General features: G+C 44.0%; 1 protein-coding gene across 17 annotated transcripts in view; it reads right to left on the reverse strand.

The window, feature by feature from the left end:
• Positions 1 to 18187, reverse strand: part of LOC140426606 (ral guanine nucleotide dissociation stimulator-like 1) — a 409325-nt gene that overhangs the window by 143266 nt on the left and 247872 nt on the right. Inside the window, exon 1 of one of the 17 annotated variants that reach the window (XM_072511591.1) lies at positions 10066 to 10095. The exons of the other annotated variants lie outside the window; for them this stretch is intronic. Within the exon in view, the coding sequence (XP_072367692.1) occupies positions 10066 to 10080 (15 nt within the window). The 5' untranslated portion in view covers positions 10081 to 10095. Of the gene's footprint in view, positions 1 to 10065; positions 10096 to 18187 lie in introns of those variants that run through there. 17 annotated transcript variants of the gene reach the window in all.

The raw sequence follows: 18187 nt of genomic DNA on the forward strand, positions 1-18187 counted from the left end.
CAGTGAGAAAGCTGCTGAATGATTCTCCTGGTCTTTGTATACGCCTGGTGAACTTGAAGCGTTCAAATGTTTCATTCACCTCCAATTTGCAGTGGGTATCGAATTTTTTGTAATTGTGTCCCACTTATTCTTGTCCTCCCCTTCGGCATAGGTAAATGAGTTATATATCTCCATGGCCGGTTTCCCTGCCGCAGCTAAGAGACATGCAATTATTATTTTTTTTAAAATCTGGTGCAGCGGTCATGTCCTTAATTTCCAGAAACAAATTAAATTGTTGCAGGAAAATCCTCCAATTATACTGGAGATTACCAGAGGTTCTGAGGTGTTCTGGAAGTGATTCCATCTTACCGGTTTGTGCCAGAGTGATCAGAGTGTAGCGATGCCTTACTTGGCAGAATATCTTATCCGAATTTCTTTTCTTTTTTTTGTTTTCTTTTGTGTGTGTCAAACCTAAGCTAGCTAGTTTCTATTTTCATCGTTAAGGCCAACACACTGTGGTACCATCTAGTGTTACTCAATCCTTGGCTGATGGTTGAGGTCCTCTGAATCGTGTTGATTAAGACTCAAACTCGTCCAGTAACAACAAAGGTTTATTGAGTAAATAGAACTATTAATGCACGAGTTCTTTACCTTAACATGGGAACTAAGAATTGGATAACAAGATTTAACAATTGTAACTAAATGCAACTCCACTAACTATCTGTGATTCTGATGTTCCCCTGTTCACAGCACACCCGAAAGAGAGAGACAGAGACTCCGTGTGGCTGCCCTTTATACCCTTGTTGGTCCAGCCCTCTGGTGATCATGTGGTGCTGCTATCTACCCATTAACCCCTTGTGTGCATGCACCTACAGAGATCACCACACGGAACACCCTTTCACATCCATTGAGTAAATGGACAAGAGCCGTCTTTCAGGGGAAATTTACAATAAATGTGATGTTTACATTCACTCAAAAGCTCAAACTGACAAGTCACTTCAGCAACAGCAATTCCTTTGCATAGCTTCCCTATCTCTGAAGGCCAAAATGTCCAGCAGGGCAAGTGTCTGAGATGTCTGTGCATCTCTAATTCAGGCCATGAGAGCATTCATGATTTACTTCAACTGTGATAGCAATGCCTGCAGCTGCCGAGTTGCAAGGTCTCCCCTTTAATACCCTCCCCAAACTGCTCCACTTGGTTTTCCTCCTTTAATACAGCCGTCAAAATCTCTCTCGGACCAAAGGTTTTGATCACATGCCTTAATATCTACATACATGGCTCGTTGTCACATCGGATTTTAGAATCCTTCATAACAAGACTTGGGGTTGTTTGTTACACTAAAGGCACCATAGAAATACAAGTTTTTTTTCCATGACTGCAGAGCTGCCATTGTTTCTTGAATTATAATGACCAAACAACGAGCAATCTTTGAACCAGAAGAACGAAGTTTTTTTTGGTCAGTTATATTCACACAAATATGAACGCTGCTATTCCCGGTTCCTTTCAGTCTTGTACATCGAGACATCAATGATTAGACACTTGTTATTGGTCACTAAAATGGGACTCATCACACCAAGAGGAAAACTGACAAAACAGTCAGCTGGTAAATGTGAAATAACAGCTGCCAAATCAAACATGCTCCGATGATTAAAACAGGTTATAATAATTCTACTGACAAACCATCAAGACATCACTACAGCACAATGAGCTCCGATGCTGCCTTTCAGCGATGATTTGAAGTCAGTTCCCAAGATTTGATTGAACAATCCACTCTGTTGAGCTAAAGTTAGCTGCTTCCTAAATTGTAAGGTGCACCAGGTGCATGTTATATTCTGTGTTGTGGCCGTGGTAAAGATGCGCATAGTTTGACAAATTAACACATGGAAAGATAACTAAAGAAACTATAATACAAACAGTAATGATTAGTCAATTCTTCTGGAGCTACTGCTGGGCAGAGATCATATAGATAACAACATATACTGTGCATATGACCACATCATCTTCCTTTGGAAGTATTTACTGTGCATATGCATATCACCACATCTTCTTCCTTTAGAAGTGTTAACAATTACAAATGTAACTGTGCTTCACCAAACATAATATGCATGACGATTTCAAACATGCAACTACACAGTTCACCACAAGTTCAATCCCTCAGGTTTACTACCTAATCTGGTTGATCTCCTGAGCAATGGCTGCATAGGTGATCGTGTTCCATCTTCATTTACTGGTTGGTGTTCCTGCTGGTTCGGTTTCATTGTTGGGGATGTTTCTGACTGTTGGTCTGTATTTTTTGGGACTACATACCAATTCTTCTGCTGGACTCAGGGACGTTCAACCAGAGCTCTTCGGATTCTCCACAAGACTGTGCCATCCTCAGTGATGAGATACGAATGTGGTCCTGACAGTTGCAGTACCTTTGCATGGCTGGACCATTGTTTCCATTGGCACCCTCCTCTAACTGTGCCACCTGGATGCACTGGGTGGATCTGTCATAGAATCCCTTCTGCCTCCTTTGCAGAAATAGCTTCCTCTCCAGTCCTCGATCCACAGGGTCAGTCGTAATGGAAGGCAGGGTCATTCGTAGCTACCTATTCATTAGCAGCTGCGCTGATGACAGCCCATTGATAAATGGTGCAGAACGATAGTTCAAAAGTGCCGCATACTTGCCTTCCCGGCTGTCAATGATATTTTTCAGCAGCAGTTTAACAACGTGCACGCCCTTTTCTGCTTTCCTGTCCAACTGTTATAAAGGACATGAAATAATGTGCTGAAAGTCATCTCCAAAAGCTCGAAATGGCATTAGCAAGGAAAGCAGCCGGTCTTGTTTAATAACACTTTTGGGTGTTCAGACTTAACCCTTTCCACTTCACTCTCGTTTTGTGCATTATGGTCATTGGACAGTATGAGAGCAGACCAGGTTCCATCTTCCGCCTGTACACCAAGCACAGCTCTGCTGTCTCCAGTATTTGCAATGTGCAAGTCTACACCATCTATGTGTGCAACGCAGACAGTTGCACCAGAAAATGCCACTCTCAACTGCCAATAATTGAGAAAGGAGTTACTGTTACCCACTTGAGCTTCCAATGAAATGTCACTATCAAGCCTTTTGATAATGTACATTTTTGTTCTTTGTTTTTGTTTGTCATAACGACGTGCGAACTCGGTCCACTCGGTTCTTAAAGCAGGGACCATCGTCAATCTTAACAGTGTTTGGTATCCCATGCCGGGCAAAAATCTCTTTAGCACTGAGCAGTCGAGTACGCTAGCTGTGCTACTTCCGGATAATGAGAGAAGCAGTCGATGACTAAATGGTATTATTTTCCATTTTAAGTGAAAAAGATCCACGCCCACCGACTGCCAAAGAGTTGTGATAATTTCACTCATGTGCATCAGCTCTTTGCTCTGCTTGCACTGAAACCTCTGACACGTGTTGCAGTTATCAACCATAACTGCAAAGTCTTGGAGGTGCCTGGCCAATAAACTGTACCCCTGGCCCTGCGCTGGCACGTCTCATTGCCCAGCTGCCCTTCATGGAGCTTCTGGAGAATGAGTGACCTCAAGGAATGTGGAATCGCCACCCTGTGCAGACGCAGTAGAAATCCATTTGCCTCGCTCAATTCTGCCCTCGCGTTGTATTAGCCCAAGCAGGAACCCTTAGGCCATCCCTCATGGAGATAAGTCATTACTTTTTGAAGGGCTGTGTCCTTGGCTGTTTCTTCCTCATTAGTCGAGACTTCTCATCAGAGACTGGAAGAGAAGCAGTGACAAGATTAACATGGACTTGCACGTCCTCATTAACCAGGTGCAACTCTTTAATGCCCGTGGCTCGAGAAAGCATGTCAGCGACAATAAGATGCTTGCCGGGTGTGTAGATTAGGTCAAAATCGTAGTGATAGAGTTTCATTATCATGCGCTGGATCCTTGGACATTCGCTCAAATTCTTCTGTACAATTATGACGAGCTGCATGTGGTCAGTCTACACAAGAAACGTCGGATGGCCATACACAATCATGGAACTTAGCTAAACCATTGTTGATTAACCCCAGATTTGTGCATACCTGCATTCCATCTCCGATATTGCTCTGGATGCGTATGCCACAGGCAGCTAGCTGTCTTCTGCATTCTGCTGCTTAACGCTGCTCCCAGACCATCCTCGAATGCATTGTTGAAAATTTTTTAATTTTTTTTTTTTGCAGGGTCAAAAAAATGTTAGAACTGATGCTGTAGTCAAGAAGACTTGCAATGCTCGCCATTCCTGCTCATGTCTGGAGGACCAATGGGACACTGCGTCCCTTTTCATCCTATCTGGGGAGCGAGATGTTTTAGATGCCAGGTTGGGAAAGAATTTTCCGACAAAGTTTATTAAAAAGAATTTTATTGAGGTATTTAGAATTTCAACAATTTTTAAACATCAGGTTCCAACAAGAACAAAACAATATAACCAACACAGCTCCCCGATAACAAACCCCAGCCAACATGGCTTACACAAACAGGACCACCTTCCCCAGCCCCCTTTCCACTGGTTCTCCTGCACTTACTTGACCATCCCTTGCCTCCTTCCTCCCCACCCCCCCCTCCCTCGCCTCCTTACCCCCAACCCCCCCCCCCCCTTGCTGACAGCCTAATTTCTCTTTAAAAAGTTGATGAACGGCTGCCACCTCCGGGCAAACCCCAGCAGCGACCTCCTCAAGGCGAATTTTACTTTAGAGTTTGAGAAACCCCACCATGTCACTAACCCATACCCCCGACTTGGGGGTTCAGAGTCTGAGGCATCTCCAGGCCACCAGGGAGGCAAAGGCAAAGGCATTGGCCTCTCACTCCCTGGGCTCCCGGATCTTTCGACACACCAAATATCACCACCTCTGGACTTGGCACCACCCTCAGCTTTAATACTTCTGATAGGATGTCAGCAAACCCTGCCAGAAACCACTCAGCCTCGGACATGCCGAAAACATATGGACATGGTTCGCAGGACCACCCTCAACAGCGCCCACACCTGTCCTCCACCTCCTCAAAGAACCGGCTCATCCAGGCCACCATCATGTGCGCCCTGTGGAGCACCTTGTATCAAGCTGAGCTTGGGACATGACGAGGATGCATTAACTCTCCTCAGGGCCTCCTCCCATAATCCGGCCTCCAATTCCCCACCCACCTCTTCCCACTTTCTCATCACCTCCCCTATCGGGGCTCCCTCCCACTCCATCAGTTGATCTCTGAAACCTTCCCCTCTCCCACTCCTGTTCTCGACACCATCTTATCCTGTAGCCCCCAGTGCGGCAGCTGCGGGAAGGTCGACACCTGCCTCCACGCAAAATCCCTCACTTGCAAATATCGGAACCCATTCCCACCTGGCAACTCAAACTCCACCTCCTCCAAGCTCGGGAAGCCCTCTTCAATAAAACATCTCCAAATCTCTCGATCCCCACCCACTACCACCTCTGGAATCCCCCAATCAAAGCGAAACAGTGATTACCACATATCGGTGCCCATCTCCAACCGCATATGCTGCCTCCACACCCTCAGGGCTGCCACTACTACCTGCCTCGTGGAGTACCTGGCCAGCAAATATAGCAGAGGTGCCGTTAACAGTGCCCCCAAACTCGTGTTTTTACCAGAAGCCACCTCCACCCGCTCCCACACAGACCCCTTCCCCACTATCCACTTCCTGACCATCGCAATATTCGCTGCCCAATAATAATAATTTATAAAATTCTGGAGACCCCCAATAGGTCCCTCCCTGGCCTGATGGGCGGCCAGGTCCTCAGGGTATGGGGTGGGGTCCAGCACGTGGTCCTCCATCTTGAGCATTTGCAGACACTGCTGTTGCCGCCTCCACCTTTGGTGTCTGGCCGGCTGGCCTAGCAGTGGCACCACTAGGGCAAGGTTCTGGTCCAAAATCCCAGCCATGCTGTTCCCTGCCATATCGTTTAATATCTGTAAGGCATCGGGAGAGGGTGTTAGACTGGCAGACAGCGGTGACACCTACCAGCGGGACCCTCCATTTCCCCCATTGATCTTCCCCCACTCGGTTCACCCTATCCAGGCATAGCGGGGCCATCCTCACCGGACCCTAGACCCTGTACGCCAGACACCCGCTCGGTCAGCTGGACCGGGAGCTGGTCCTCTCCCGTGGCACTCATCCACTCTCTGGCTGAGGACATGACTCCCGGAACTGTGTCCATCCCTTGGGTGTTCAGATGTTGGCTGCTGCGTGAGGTGGTGCCTCCCAGTGTTCAGGCAGCCTCCCACAGTGTTCAGGCAAAGTGTCCAGGCATTGCAGTCTGATTGGGATGCTAGACAATGCCTCCCACATGCTAAATGGTCCACCCACCCACAGGAATCCACTTAGGTTGTATGAAGAGCTCACTTAACCACGATTGCCAATTCCCTGTTAACAATAGTCTTCAGCCGCAAGGCCAGAGGCCTCAACAGAGTTTATGGGTGGCCGATGGGGCAACCGGACAGGGACATGGGTTGTGCTGGAATGGGTACATGATCTAGGGGTTGGCCTCCCTCCCATGGCTGCCCACCCCCAGCTGAGGTTCCCCACACCAAGCAACAAGCCCAGCGCCCCCGGGTTCTTCACCTGTGAGCAAAGCTAACCACTCACCTCATCGGCTCCCCACAGAAGCCCTTCCACCAGGTTCTATCCCCTTCGCCTCAGGGACCTCGGGCGAGCGCCCTTCAGTACCGGTCTTCACAAACAGGGAGCAGGTGGGACCGCACTTTTGGTGGTCTCCCAGGGGATCCGAGGCACGCAGGTGCATGCCCTTTAAGCAGGGTGGTACCCTGAATGCTGGTGCAACCTGGGCACCCTGGCAGTACCATCTGGGTGCCAGTCTGCAATGCCAAGGTGCCCAGGTGGCACAGCCAGTGTGCCAGGTTGGCATTGTGTGCTGCCGATTCAGCCAGCGATGCCAAGGCTGCGGCCAGGAACCCTTTCATAGTGCGTTGGGGCTCGTTGGGGGGGGGGGGGGGGGGGGGGGGGGGGGAGGGTCCAGAAAACTGGATCCTGCCCAACCTTTTTTTAAAAATAAAAGCTGTACCCAATTCATTTTTTCCCCCCAATTAAGAGGCAACTTGGCATAGACAATCAACCTAACCTGCTTTTAGGTTTTGCGGGTTGGGATCGCAGACACTGGGAGAACATGCAAACTCCACATGGGCACGGACCGTGGTCGGGGGCTGGGATCGAACATGGGCCCTGCATCCGGCCTAACCTAACTGCTCGCTAAGAAATTCATATAAATCCCACATTTGTTTTCCCGTGTTGCTGACTCACTAGTCATTTGCTTCATGCTAGTTGAAACAGTCCAACAATGCCCTCTCATATAAAAAGGTTAATATTTTTTTTGAAAGCATCACCTTCAGAAGATTATCTGAAGAAGCATTTTAAATATTTATACAAACTGATGCACACAACTAAAAAGGAATTAATCACACAAACATACATTTGGCGACTATTTTTAAACCACAGACTGCAATCATTCAAGGTGGTGGCACATCAGTATATTCTCAAGCACAATTATCCATGGGCAATAAATGCCCAATAGTTTAGATAGGGCTTAAAACATTTTTTAAATTAAAATTGCTGCCAGGCATCCAACAAAAGGCTGACCCTTTGAAAGAACTTCAAAGAATTCAGCGCTGGTAATATTCCTCAAACCACTTCAATAAGTTAATAGTGTGTTACTTTACTATTTCTGCTGAATTGGGTCACAGATGATCAGTGGAGACAAATAAGCAACTTTACAAAACAATGTTAATAGTTTCAATGACACTGCACTATGGTGGCCCTATAAAAACATCAATACATTCATATTGGATGAAAACGGTAGATCCCAATTACTAAAACAGGATAGATATGTGGCCATGTTGGGCCCACAATGTTAATGTGGCCAGAATTACTGCTTGTAATGCAACAATGAGGCACCAGGATAGACAATGAGAAGTTGAGTGCCTTTTTCTAACATTGCACAGCATCAGACCAAGTGGTAGATTGGGTAATCGTGAAATATTTACCATTCCTCAGTAAAAGCAGCTGCCAGCTCACAGTTACACATCCCAGGGTGGACGGTCACTCAAAAATCTATTGTACTCCAGTTGCTCGAGTCTAGTCTGCTCTCAGAAACACAAGAGATATATTTTTGTCTTAAAGAAACAAATCAACTCTTCTCTCATTACACTGGAACCATACTGCACGTTAATCTTGTAACATAAATGGGAAAAGAGTGGCCTATCAATAGTTCCAACTGGAGATAAAGCGAGTGTCGTGTTTGGTGCTCTGCTACACAGACGAACCAACACGGTTGCAGATGGTACAATTCTGTTTTATTACTATCAATAACATCATCTGTAAACTTGTTACTGTGGTTCGTTCATTACCCTTTAACCTGTGGACCCAGCCCTAACACTATCTTGGAGAGGCACTCAGCACATGGTGAATTTCGGAGTGGCTTGCTGTGAGCTCTGTGCCCTGAGCTGTCTCCTGCTGGAATGAGCGGGAACTGTGGTGTTCCCCATTTTATAGTGCGTGTGCCCTTGCTTGTGATTGGCTGTGATGTTGCGTGTGTTGATTGGTCCGTTGATCTGTCCATCAGTGTGTGTGTGTTTGCACCATGATGTTTATCTGAATATCATGACAGCGAGTGGTAACCAAAAAGTGTTACGGCAAAGTTAGCAAGGGCTACAAGTGGATCAACAAGTTTGCTGTCTGTTCAGAAAAGGTGTTTGACAAGTGCAAGATGAGGCATGCCAAACACGGATATAATCTGCAAGGAACTCAATTAAGGCACTATTAAATATAGGTATTGTAGCCACCTGAGTTGGCCAAGTCCCGATTTAAAATGGCGAACGGCAAAGGCTGAAGGGAAATTCAGCCAACACAGGCAGAAACCAGTAGGTGCAGGTTTGCTGTGTATTTAACTCTGCAAAAGCGAAGACAGCATTGATACCAGCGACCATCAGCATAATAATGTAGCAGCCATCTACATACTAATGAGCAATCCCCGGGAACAATAGCAACAGTTGGGACAAACAAAACTAAGCCAGACTCCCCGGCGCCAGCAGGAGCCAACACAAAAGAGGTTAATGGACACCTCAAGACCGCCCATTGATCAGGGAACCGCTCCAGTATTGGAGAAATCGAACCAAGCGATTGGAACGAAGTCCAATCACCTAGAACCAGGTACAGGGTCTGCCCCGAAAGGTGGGAAAGCCCCATGGGACTATAAAGTTAAGCCCCCAAGTTCAAATCGGCCCTCTTCTTCTTGACCGGGTCACTCAGCAACGCGAACCAACATTGACCGTGACCGGTCCAACGGCCGCCGAGAGATCGTAAGTCTGAAGTCAATGCTCGTGCTATGAGATAGGCACTCCTAGCTATCAATCCGTACCAACTGCGAATCCTGCAGACTCAGAACCCGAACGAAAGGCCATTTGTTCCCCTGACGTGGTGGGCCAGTCCGAAGTTAAGTACAGGCCTGTTAGTCGTAGAAGTAGCTTACACGTAGAATTTGTGCATGAGTAGCGATTACGGTGTATAATAAATGTGTTTTGATTTAAATCTTACTAATCGTATTGAGTTATTGGTCATTACTTGAACCTCGTGGCAGTATCATAAAGATACCTGGTGACTCGAGAGCAAAGGTTATAAAACAGAGGCAAGTGAACCAACCAAAAGTTAGCAACAGTATCATCACAGTTTAGCCTCTTCATTACTAATACTTACTACTTTTTAAAAAGTGCATTAAAAAGGCTGAATGTAAGATCACATTCTACACATATGCAAAATAAACTAATATTGAAGTAACACAACTGAACAATGACTCGGATCCATGAGATTCAACCACAACAAAAAACAGTGATCAAGTAATTTCAGGGGCATATTTTCTGTCACTGAAGCAAGCAAACTCAGAATTTAAATCAAATTGCAGATCCCAAAACATTCAACAAGACTGCAGTAACGGACACAAAGAATGGGATATAATCTCAAGCTTAAGTTATCGTGCAGGTCACTGCCATAAATAAAATATTGTTGGGGGGGGGGGGGGGGGGGGGGGGAAAGAGAGAAAACGACTCACCATGATAAGTGGCATTGAGTCAACCAAGTCACTAAGTTATGGACACAAATGTTCTTTTTCAGAGTAGTGTCCAGGAACCAGGAAAGCAGCTGAGCTTTTGTACATCTGTTGGCCGTTTCGATCCAGAAAAAAGAAAGAGATTTTATTTCATTCATTGGAGGTTGAAAAGGTGACAGCGCAGTTAGCTGAACACCTGAAAACAACCATGTCACTGAGGTAAGCAATCGCTCACATCCTGCAGCTTTTACGTTACAAAGACACACACCATACAAACATGTTGAGTGCTCCTCCTTCAACAAGGTCGATAATTGTGCTCAACGCCCAAACAATGTTTAACAGCTCAAGATAATAAACACAAGAATTCCACAGCCGAACAGCTTTTGATGTACACTGGAAAGCCTAAACAACCGAAGACGTTCCAATTTTCTAGAGCTGTTTACTTTCATTTCCAGTGTTGGATGTGCCACATATAAACAATCACTCCTCCATTAGCCACATGGTTAAACAAAGTCCATAATCATTTTTACATTACATTTTTTTTAAAGACTTCCAGCACAAAAATGCCTGGTTGCCAACTTTATCACATTTAGATAAACAGAAGCAGAGACCTCAACACAAATTATTTGCAAACACTTCACTGTTGCCATGTAAATAATCCAGTCAGTAAACAGTTGACAAAAGAGACAAAAATACAGCGCAATTCAATTTTTGTAAAAAGGAGGTTTTCTTGATAGATCATTTGGTAGCATGGGACAGAGTCAGATTTGGAAAATTCTAGGTTTGTTACCAAAGTTGTGTCGGGTCAACAGGTTTCAAACAAATACAAACATTTGAACTTGCTTCAGAACTCTGGTGAGGAAAGAGTACCAATACACCACGATCTCTATTCCTCACTGCAATCAGGTGATTCTTGCCTTTGTGGAGACTGGATGATGACAGGATTGTTTAGCTCTGATGCTGACAAGTGTGCGCGAATTGAGCACTCTGGCTCCCAATCAGATTAGGCACCATCATCAAACCATCCGAGCATATCAGATGGGTGGATAGGCAGACAGAATTCTGCAGGACTGAAAATCTGTCAGTGCTGAATTATCTGCCACTCACCTCTGCGGCTCACCGTACAAAAGTGTGTTTAAAAACCAGAGAAAGATTTTCTGTTTGAGAATATAACTCTGCAGTTTTGTTAAAAAGCACTCAATGGAATACAAGGGTTCCAGATTGCAAGAATTTAAGTTTCAGGTTCTGCAAAATATACACTCTTTCAGATCTCAAGGAGATCCTGTTGTGCGGGAACCCAAGGACAGGAGTAGGAATAAAGACAATTAAACGAAGAAGCCAATTAGCGCTGCCCAAAACCCACCAAGGATATTTTGTACTCACTCTTGTGGAGCCATAACATGAACGTAATGTGAGCAATACACACAGGCACAGACATGTTTATAGTTATAGCAGATGTAGGAGAAAAAAAGTTGAAGGTTAAATTCCAGTATGTTTGTAATATTGAGGCACAATCGTGCTTTCCTCAAGACTCACGAGAACAAGGACAGCTGTAAACCATTCAGTCCCTCGAGCTTGATCCGCCAATCAATCAAATCTGTACCGCAACTTAATATACCCATTATTTGGAGGGCAAGTTCCTGCTTTCCACTACTGTGTGTGGAAAAAAGAGTGCATCCTGAATGGCTAATGTTAAGGTTAGGCCAGCAGAGAAAATGGTCTGAATTGAAGTCAGCAATGAAGTAACTTTGTGTTACCTAGAGATCGAAGAAAGCTGCTGACAAAAGATTTGGCAACCGCTCAGAGATGGATTCTACCTTCCACAATTTAATTCCAGCACAAAAAAGGTGTAAAAGCAGCAATGGATTGTTTGGCACCCAGTAGTAATATTATCAAACAGGTTAAGCATCAATCACATTGATGAATTCTCAGGTGGAAAACCTGGAAGCAAAATTAACCAGTTACCTTCCACTCTTTGGACAGGAGTGTGAAATAAAGCTTTGAGGCACGTGGGAATAAGTAGAAGCGGAAATATCAAAAGGCTGTGGCATAATGATGATTGAGCTGTTAAAGGGACTGCATTCATATTGCTGTTGCCTCTGAAAGCATTGGTTCAAATCCCACTTTTGACATTGCTATTTGCAGTCCAGTGACTAAAATCGATAAGACACTGGCCTCCTAAGCCAGAGAATGTGGACGTCCTATCTGGGGTGGGTTAAATTTTCCAGGCATGAATTTGATCAGCCAAATGACTGCCTTCTGTATTCTAATATAACCAGAAAATAGGAGATGCCATTCGGCCCATCGAACCTGCTCCACCATTCATTATGATCACGGCTGGTCATCCAGCTAAGTAACTTGTTGCTGCTTCTCTCCATTAAGCTCCAAACTTATATCCAACTCCTTTTTGAAAACATATGTTTTGGCCTGAGCAGCTTTCTGTGGTCATGAATTCCACAAGCTCACCACTCTGGCTGAAGGAACTTTTCCTCTTCTCTGCCATAAATGGTCTACCCCCTACCCTTAGATGTGAATCTTGGATCTGGACACCCCCACCATCAGGAACATCCTTCCTGCATCTACACTGTCGAGGCCTGTTGGAATTGACCAACCGACCCAGGCATTCTTCTAAACTCCAGCAAACATAATCCTAACCAACTCAATCTCTCGTCATATGTGGAATCAAGTCCGGTAAACCTTCGTTGCATTCTCTACAGCAAGAACATCCTTCCTCAGATAAGGCAACTAACACTGTACACAATATTCCAGGTGTGGCCTCACCAAGGTCCTGTATAACTGCAGCAAGACATCCCTGCACCTGTACTCCAGGTTAACATACCATTTCCTTCTTTACCGTCTGCTGAATCTGAATGCTCAACTTCAGCGACTGGTGTACGAGATTACCCAGGCCTCGTTGCTATTACCCCCTCTTAATTTGTAGCCACTCATAATAATCTGCCTTCCTGTTTGGGCTACAAAAGTGGATAACCTCACATTTATCCACTTTACACTGCATCTGCCATGCATTTGCCCACTCATTCACACTGAAGCATCTCTGCAGTCTCATCACTACTCACCCAGTTTTGCGTAATGTGCAAATTTGGAGATATTATATTTAGTTCCTTCATCAAAATCATTAATATATATGGTGAATAGCAGGGGTCATGGCACTGATACCTGCAGTACCAAACTAGTCACTGCCTGCCATTTGGAAAAAGACCCATTTATTCCTACTCTTTGGTTCCCTGCCTGCTAACCAGTTTTCTATCCATTTCAAAACACTACATCCAATCGTCTGCAAGCTAATCTCTTATATGGGATTTTAGTTACATTCTCAAAGAATTCCAGAAGATTTGTCAAACATGATTTCCATTTCGCAAATTCAAGCCTACTGTTATGGGCCAGGGTTTTAGAGAACCCCAAAGTGTATCATGAGTTCACCTAACACGCAACTTTTAATAGATTGTGGGTATGGGGAGCACAGGGGCCTACTTTACAGGTGTGGTGCAACAGAGAGCTAAAGTACTTTTAAATTAAAACAATGTTTATTTATGAAACCAGTTAACACTTTATAAACCCACAGTAAACATCTTAACAACTATCACACCAATCATCCCAACAGATGCAATATTCTCTAAGTAACCCTTAATCTTTCCTTGCAACATCCATAAGACAAAGACCCTTTTTAACACTGAGATCAGATTTAAATTCTCTACTGAGAGCAGTCAAATCACCCAAATGATCTGGAGACAACCTTTAGATTGCAGAGAGATCCTTATACAGCTGCTTGCTTCTCCTGCAGATATTCAGCTCTCAAAAAAAAAAAACTAAAAACACCCTGTAGCTGCCTGCTCAAAGCGAAAGTAAAAAAGACAGACAGCCCAGCTCCCCACACATTCTGGGATCACTGCAGCTATTCGATAAACACCCATTTCTTAAAAGGTGCTCTCACATGACACTACTCTGTCTGATACTGCCACTGTTTTCCCAAGTGCTCTGCTATTTTATCTTTTACAATGGACTCCTTCATTTTCCCCACTACCAACGTCAGGCTGACTGGTATATAATTCCCTATTTTCTCTTTACCTCCCTTTTCAAATAGTGGGGTTACATTACAGATTCCAATCTGTAGGAACTGCTCCAGAGTCAGAAGATGACCACCAATAGGGCCATTTCTAAGTACACTGCGATGTAGATTATCAGTAGTGACTCCATGACTATGAAATTCCGAATTTGGCATTCCAAAAATATAAAATTTAGGCATTGCTCACCACTAGTTGCGACTTAGTACACCGTTAATAACAGTTACATCTTACTAACTAAAGAATGTTTTTTTTTTTTAAAAAAAGCATTTTTATATCTAATAGCACAAGAGTAATTCACTTCAATTCAAGTGAGTTCCAAAGATTTCATTTGCAGAGACTTCGAACAGTGCATTTTGTGGGAAATCACTTGACAGCAACTTCCAGATTTCACATTTAACTGTGTGTTCAGGCAACAGAAGTTGTCACAGGTCTACAGTTGCAACAACGGAAAGTGACTGTTTCGTCAATATTAGTGATAAAATCTGGGCAATGGTTTCTATAAGTTTACCCCAATTAAACCATTTAATCATATTAATACCTTGCTTAGATCATGCCTTTACCCTTCTAAAGATGCAAGGGAATACAAACCAAGTTTTGCAACCACACTCTTAATTTAACCCTTTAAAATTTAGTCTCATTTGCAGCTCGAAGCCTCTGAGAACACATTTTGGCTTGCCCCTCAGATCTAAAGTGGATGACCTCACATTTTCTATTACATCCTCCAAACTATTAATATGTATAGCGAAACGCTGTGACCCTAGACCAGGTCTTGAACTAACGTCATTAGTCCAAACAAACCTCTGATCCAGCTGTCAACTACACAATTATTGAATCTGGAGAGAAATTACTTTCTCAATATCCATATTGATAACAGCCACAGACACTTCCTACCCATATGCGCCCATGATCTCTTAAAATAATTAAATTAAATCACCCAGACATGTCACAATTATGCTGACGCTCTTTGAACAGATACAAATTGATCAGTCATTGAGGAGGATAGATTCTAATAACTTGCCTAATTCTAATAACTTGACAATTAGCATTAAACTGACAGTATCTGAATTCTCTCTTTCCATTTAGTGGAATGAGATTTGCAGTTTCACAATCCAGAAAGCTCAATTCATTAACAGAGATCAGAAAAATACAATCTCCTCACCCATTTCTTTTAATGCTAGGTTGGAAATCAGCAGGCTCTGGAGGATCAATTCATTATTTTCTCAATTGTCTATTATTTCTCCCAAAACATTAAATCCACTCGTCTTCGCCCCTCGATTTATTTTTTAGGTTCTCTTCCCTCCTTCAAAACACTGGTATTTGACACCCTTCTCCACCGTGAAAAACAGATACCAAGTACTCAAGTTGTTTAACAAACCTCTGCTTTGTTAGCCATTTACAGTCTCACCTGCACCTCACTAATTAATCATATCCCCATTTCACATTTTAAGAAAATATTTACTGTTAGCCTTAAATGATTTTGCAAATATTTTTCATACAGCCTTCATAGCCCACTATGTTCTTTTATTTCTTAGTTGATTTTTAGCCCTCCCACTCTGTTGGATTTCCACAATTTTATTGCAGTTATGCAAGCCTTTTCTTTTAGCTTGATATTACCACTTACCTCATTTGTCAAGCACAGTTTCTAAACTACACAAGTGGAGCATTTGCCTTTTAAGGGCATAGTTTCGCTAGGTGAGGGGTTGATGGGCTCCCGCCTTAACCCTCCTCGTTTGGCTACAAGACTTTTTTTTTGTTAAAATGGATACTCTGCCAATTGATGGAGTGTTGTTAATTGTATATGCGCTATGAAAAAAGACAACCGGACAGGTTTTCTTGAGTTTAATTAAAGACAGGATAGCCTCCAATAAAATGCTTTTGCGCGCATGCACGAGGTTCGCACACTCACATAATAGATTACAGAGTGGGGAAGGATGGATTCAGCAAGAGTCCAGAGGATTAAAAGGGATATAAAGGGATAAAAACAGTTTTTGCAAAGGTTTCAGTTTCCCTTGTTCAGTCAATTTAAAGATGTAGACAATTAATGTGTCTGTTCTTCTGAAGACAAGTGCAGGGTTAGGTTTGAGGGCAACCAATCTGCAAACAGGGCGTGAAAACTTGCAAGTTGAGGGGGTTGGATTACGACGTGAGATTGAGTAGACTGGGACTGTGCTCGTTGGTATTTAGAAGGATGTAGGGGGATCCTATAGTAGACACATATAAAATTAAGGGAATAGATATGATAGATGCAGGCAGGTTGTTTCCACTGGCGGGTGAAAGCAGAACTAGGGGGCATAGCCTCAAAATAAGGGGTAGTAGATTTAGGACTGAGTTTAGGAGGAACTTCTTCACCCAAAGGGTTGTGAATCTATGGAATTCCTTGCCCAATGAAGCAGTTCAGGCTCCTTCATAAAATGTTTTTAAGATAAAAATAGATAGTTTTTTGAAGAATAAAAGGATTAAGGGTTATGATGTTCGGGCCGGAACGTGGAGCGGAGTCCACAAAAGATCAGCCAGGATCTCATTGAATGGCGGAGCAGGCTTGAGGGGTCACATGGCCTCCACCTGCTCCTAGTTGTTCTTATGTTAAAATATTTACCACGGTCGGCCCTTAGACTTGTTTATTGACGTCAATTTAAGTTGTTTTATGGTCTTTCAATTTCACACCGTTGCAAAAAAGTTTGCTTTCCTGGAATTTAAAGTCCTGGTTTGTGACTCCCTCCCTCAAAAAGAAATAGCAATTTTCAATCATTATGTTCAGAAGATGCTCAGACAGTTAACTAATGCAGGTTCAACTCAATATTAAATCCAGTATGATCGGTTCCCTTGTCGGATCCTATAGCAGTGAGCTTGTCCTTTTTGTACTTTTACTAGTATAAATACATGTACTATTTTATTGTAGACATAAAATAGTGAAACCAAAGCAGTAATATCCTGCCTGTTCTCCTACTGCAGTATGCTGCCTCCCTCGCCTGATGCAGTTTAAACGTGCCAGTCACCCATCTTTCCCAAGACCCCATTCTTCATACGATCATGGCCAGCAAGTGCCATCAGTAATTTGACCACAAGGGATTGGGACAAGGTTCCCCACTTTGTTAAAATCAGCAACTCCACATGCATGTTACTGAACAAGGTGGCTGGAGGAGGTAGGGAGCAAATCAGTTATCAACGTTTGGGCCAACCTTCCCCAACTTGAGGAAAAGTCTCATTTTTGCTCATTCTTGATGCCAGTAAGCACGGTCGTCAGTGCTGCACCAACTTGGGGAAAAGTCTAATTTTTGCTCATTCTTGATGCCAGTAAGCATGGTCGTCAGTGCTGCAAGAATTCAGGATCAGAATTGTTTGTTTAGTCCATACATTCGCTCAGGCCATCCTCAAGTTATTACGCAGAGGATATTACTGTTCATAAATCGCAGTTTATATCTACATTTTGCAATTAAAGTGCAAGGAGCCCTCATCATACCAGGCAGTTTTTTTTTATTTTTTACTGCATACTCTGATGTCATGAAGGATTTCTGTGAATCTATTTAGCTAGGCAGGTCAAGTGTTTTTCATGTGTTAGTGCAAACTTCGCTGGATGAGTTCTGGAGGGGCGTTGCAAGGACGGTGTCTAAGATGGTAAACACCAGAGTTAAGCCAAGTTGGGGGCTCGCACTACTTGGGGTATCGGACGAGCCGGGAGTGCAGGAGGCCAAAGAGGCCGGTATTCTGGCCTTTGCGTTCCTGGTAGCCCAGCGGAGGATTCTGCTACAGTGGAAGGATGCGAGGCCCCCAAGCGTGGAAGCCTGGATCAGCGACATGGCAGGGTTCATTAAACTGGAGGGCAAAATTTGCCTTAAGAGGATCTGTGCAAGGGTTTTTCAGGCGGTGGCAACCGTTCTTACTGTGCAAGGGTTTTTTAGGCGGTGGCAACCGTTCTTAGACTTTCTAGCGGAGCGTTAGGAGGTGGTCAGCAGCAGCAGCAACCGGGGGGGGGGGGGGGGGGGAAAAAGGTACTTGGTGTTTACTACTGTTTATTAGCGTTTAATGGGGAGCTTGTATAT

Source organism: Scyliorhinus torazame, chromosome 7, assembly GCF_047496885.1.
Source record: "Scyliorhinus torazame isolate Kashiwa2021f chromosome 7, sScyTor2.1, whole genome shotgun sequence".
In the NCBI taxonomy this organism is placed as follows: Eukaryota; Metazoa; Chordata; class Chondrichthyes; order Carcharhiniformes; family Scyliorhinidae; genus Scyliorhinus; species Scyliorhinus torazame.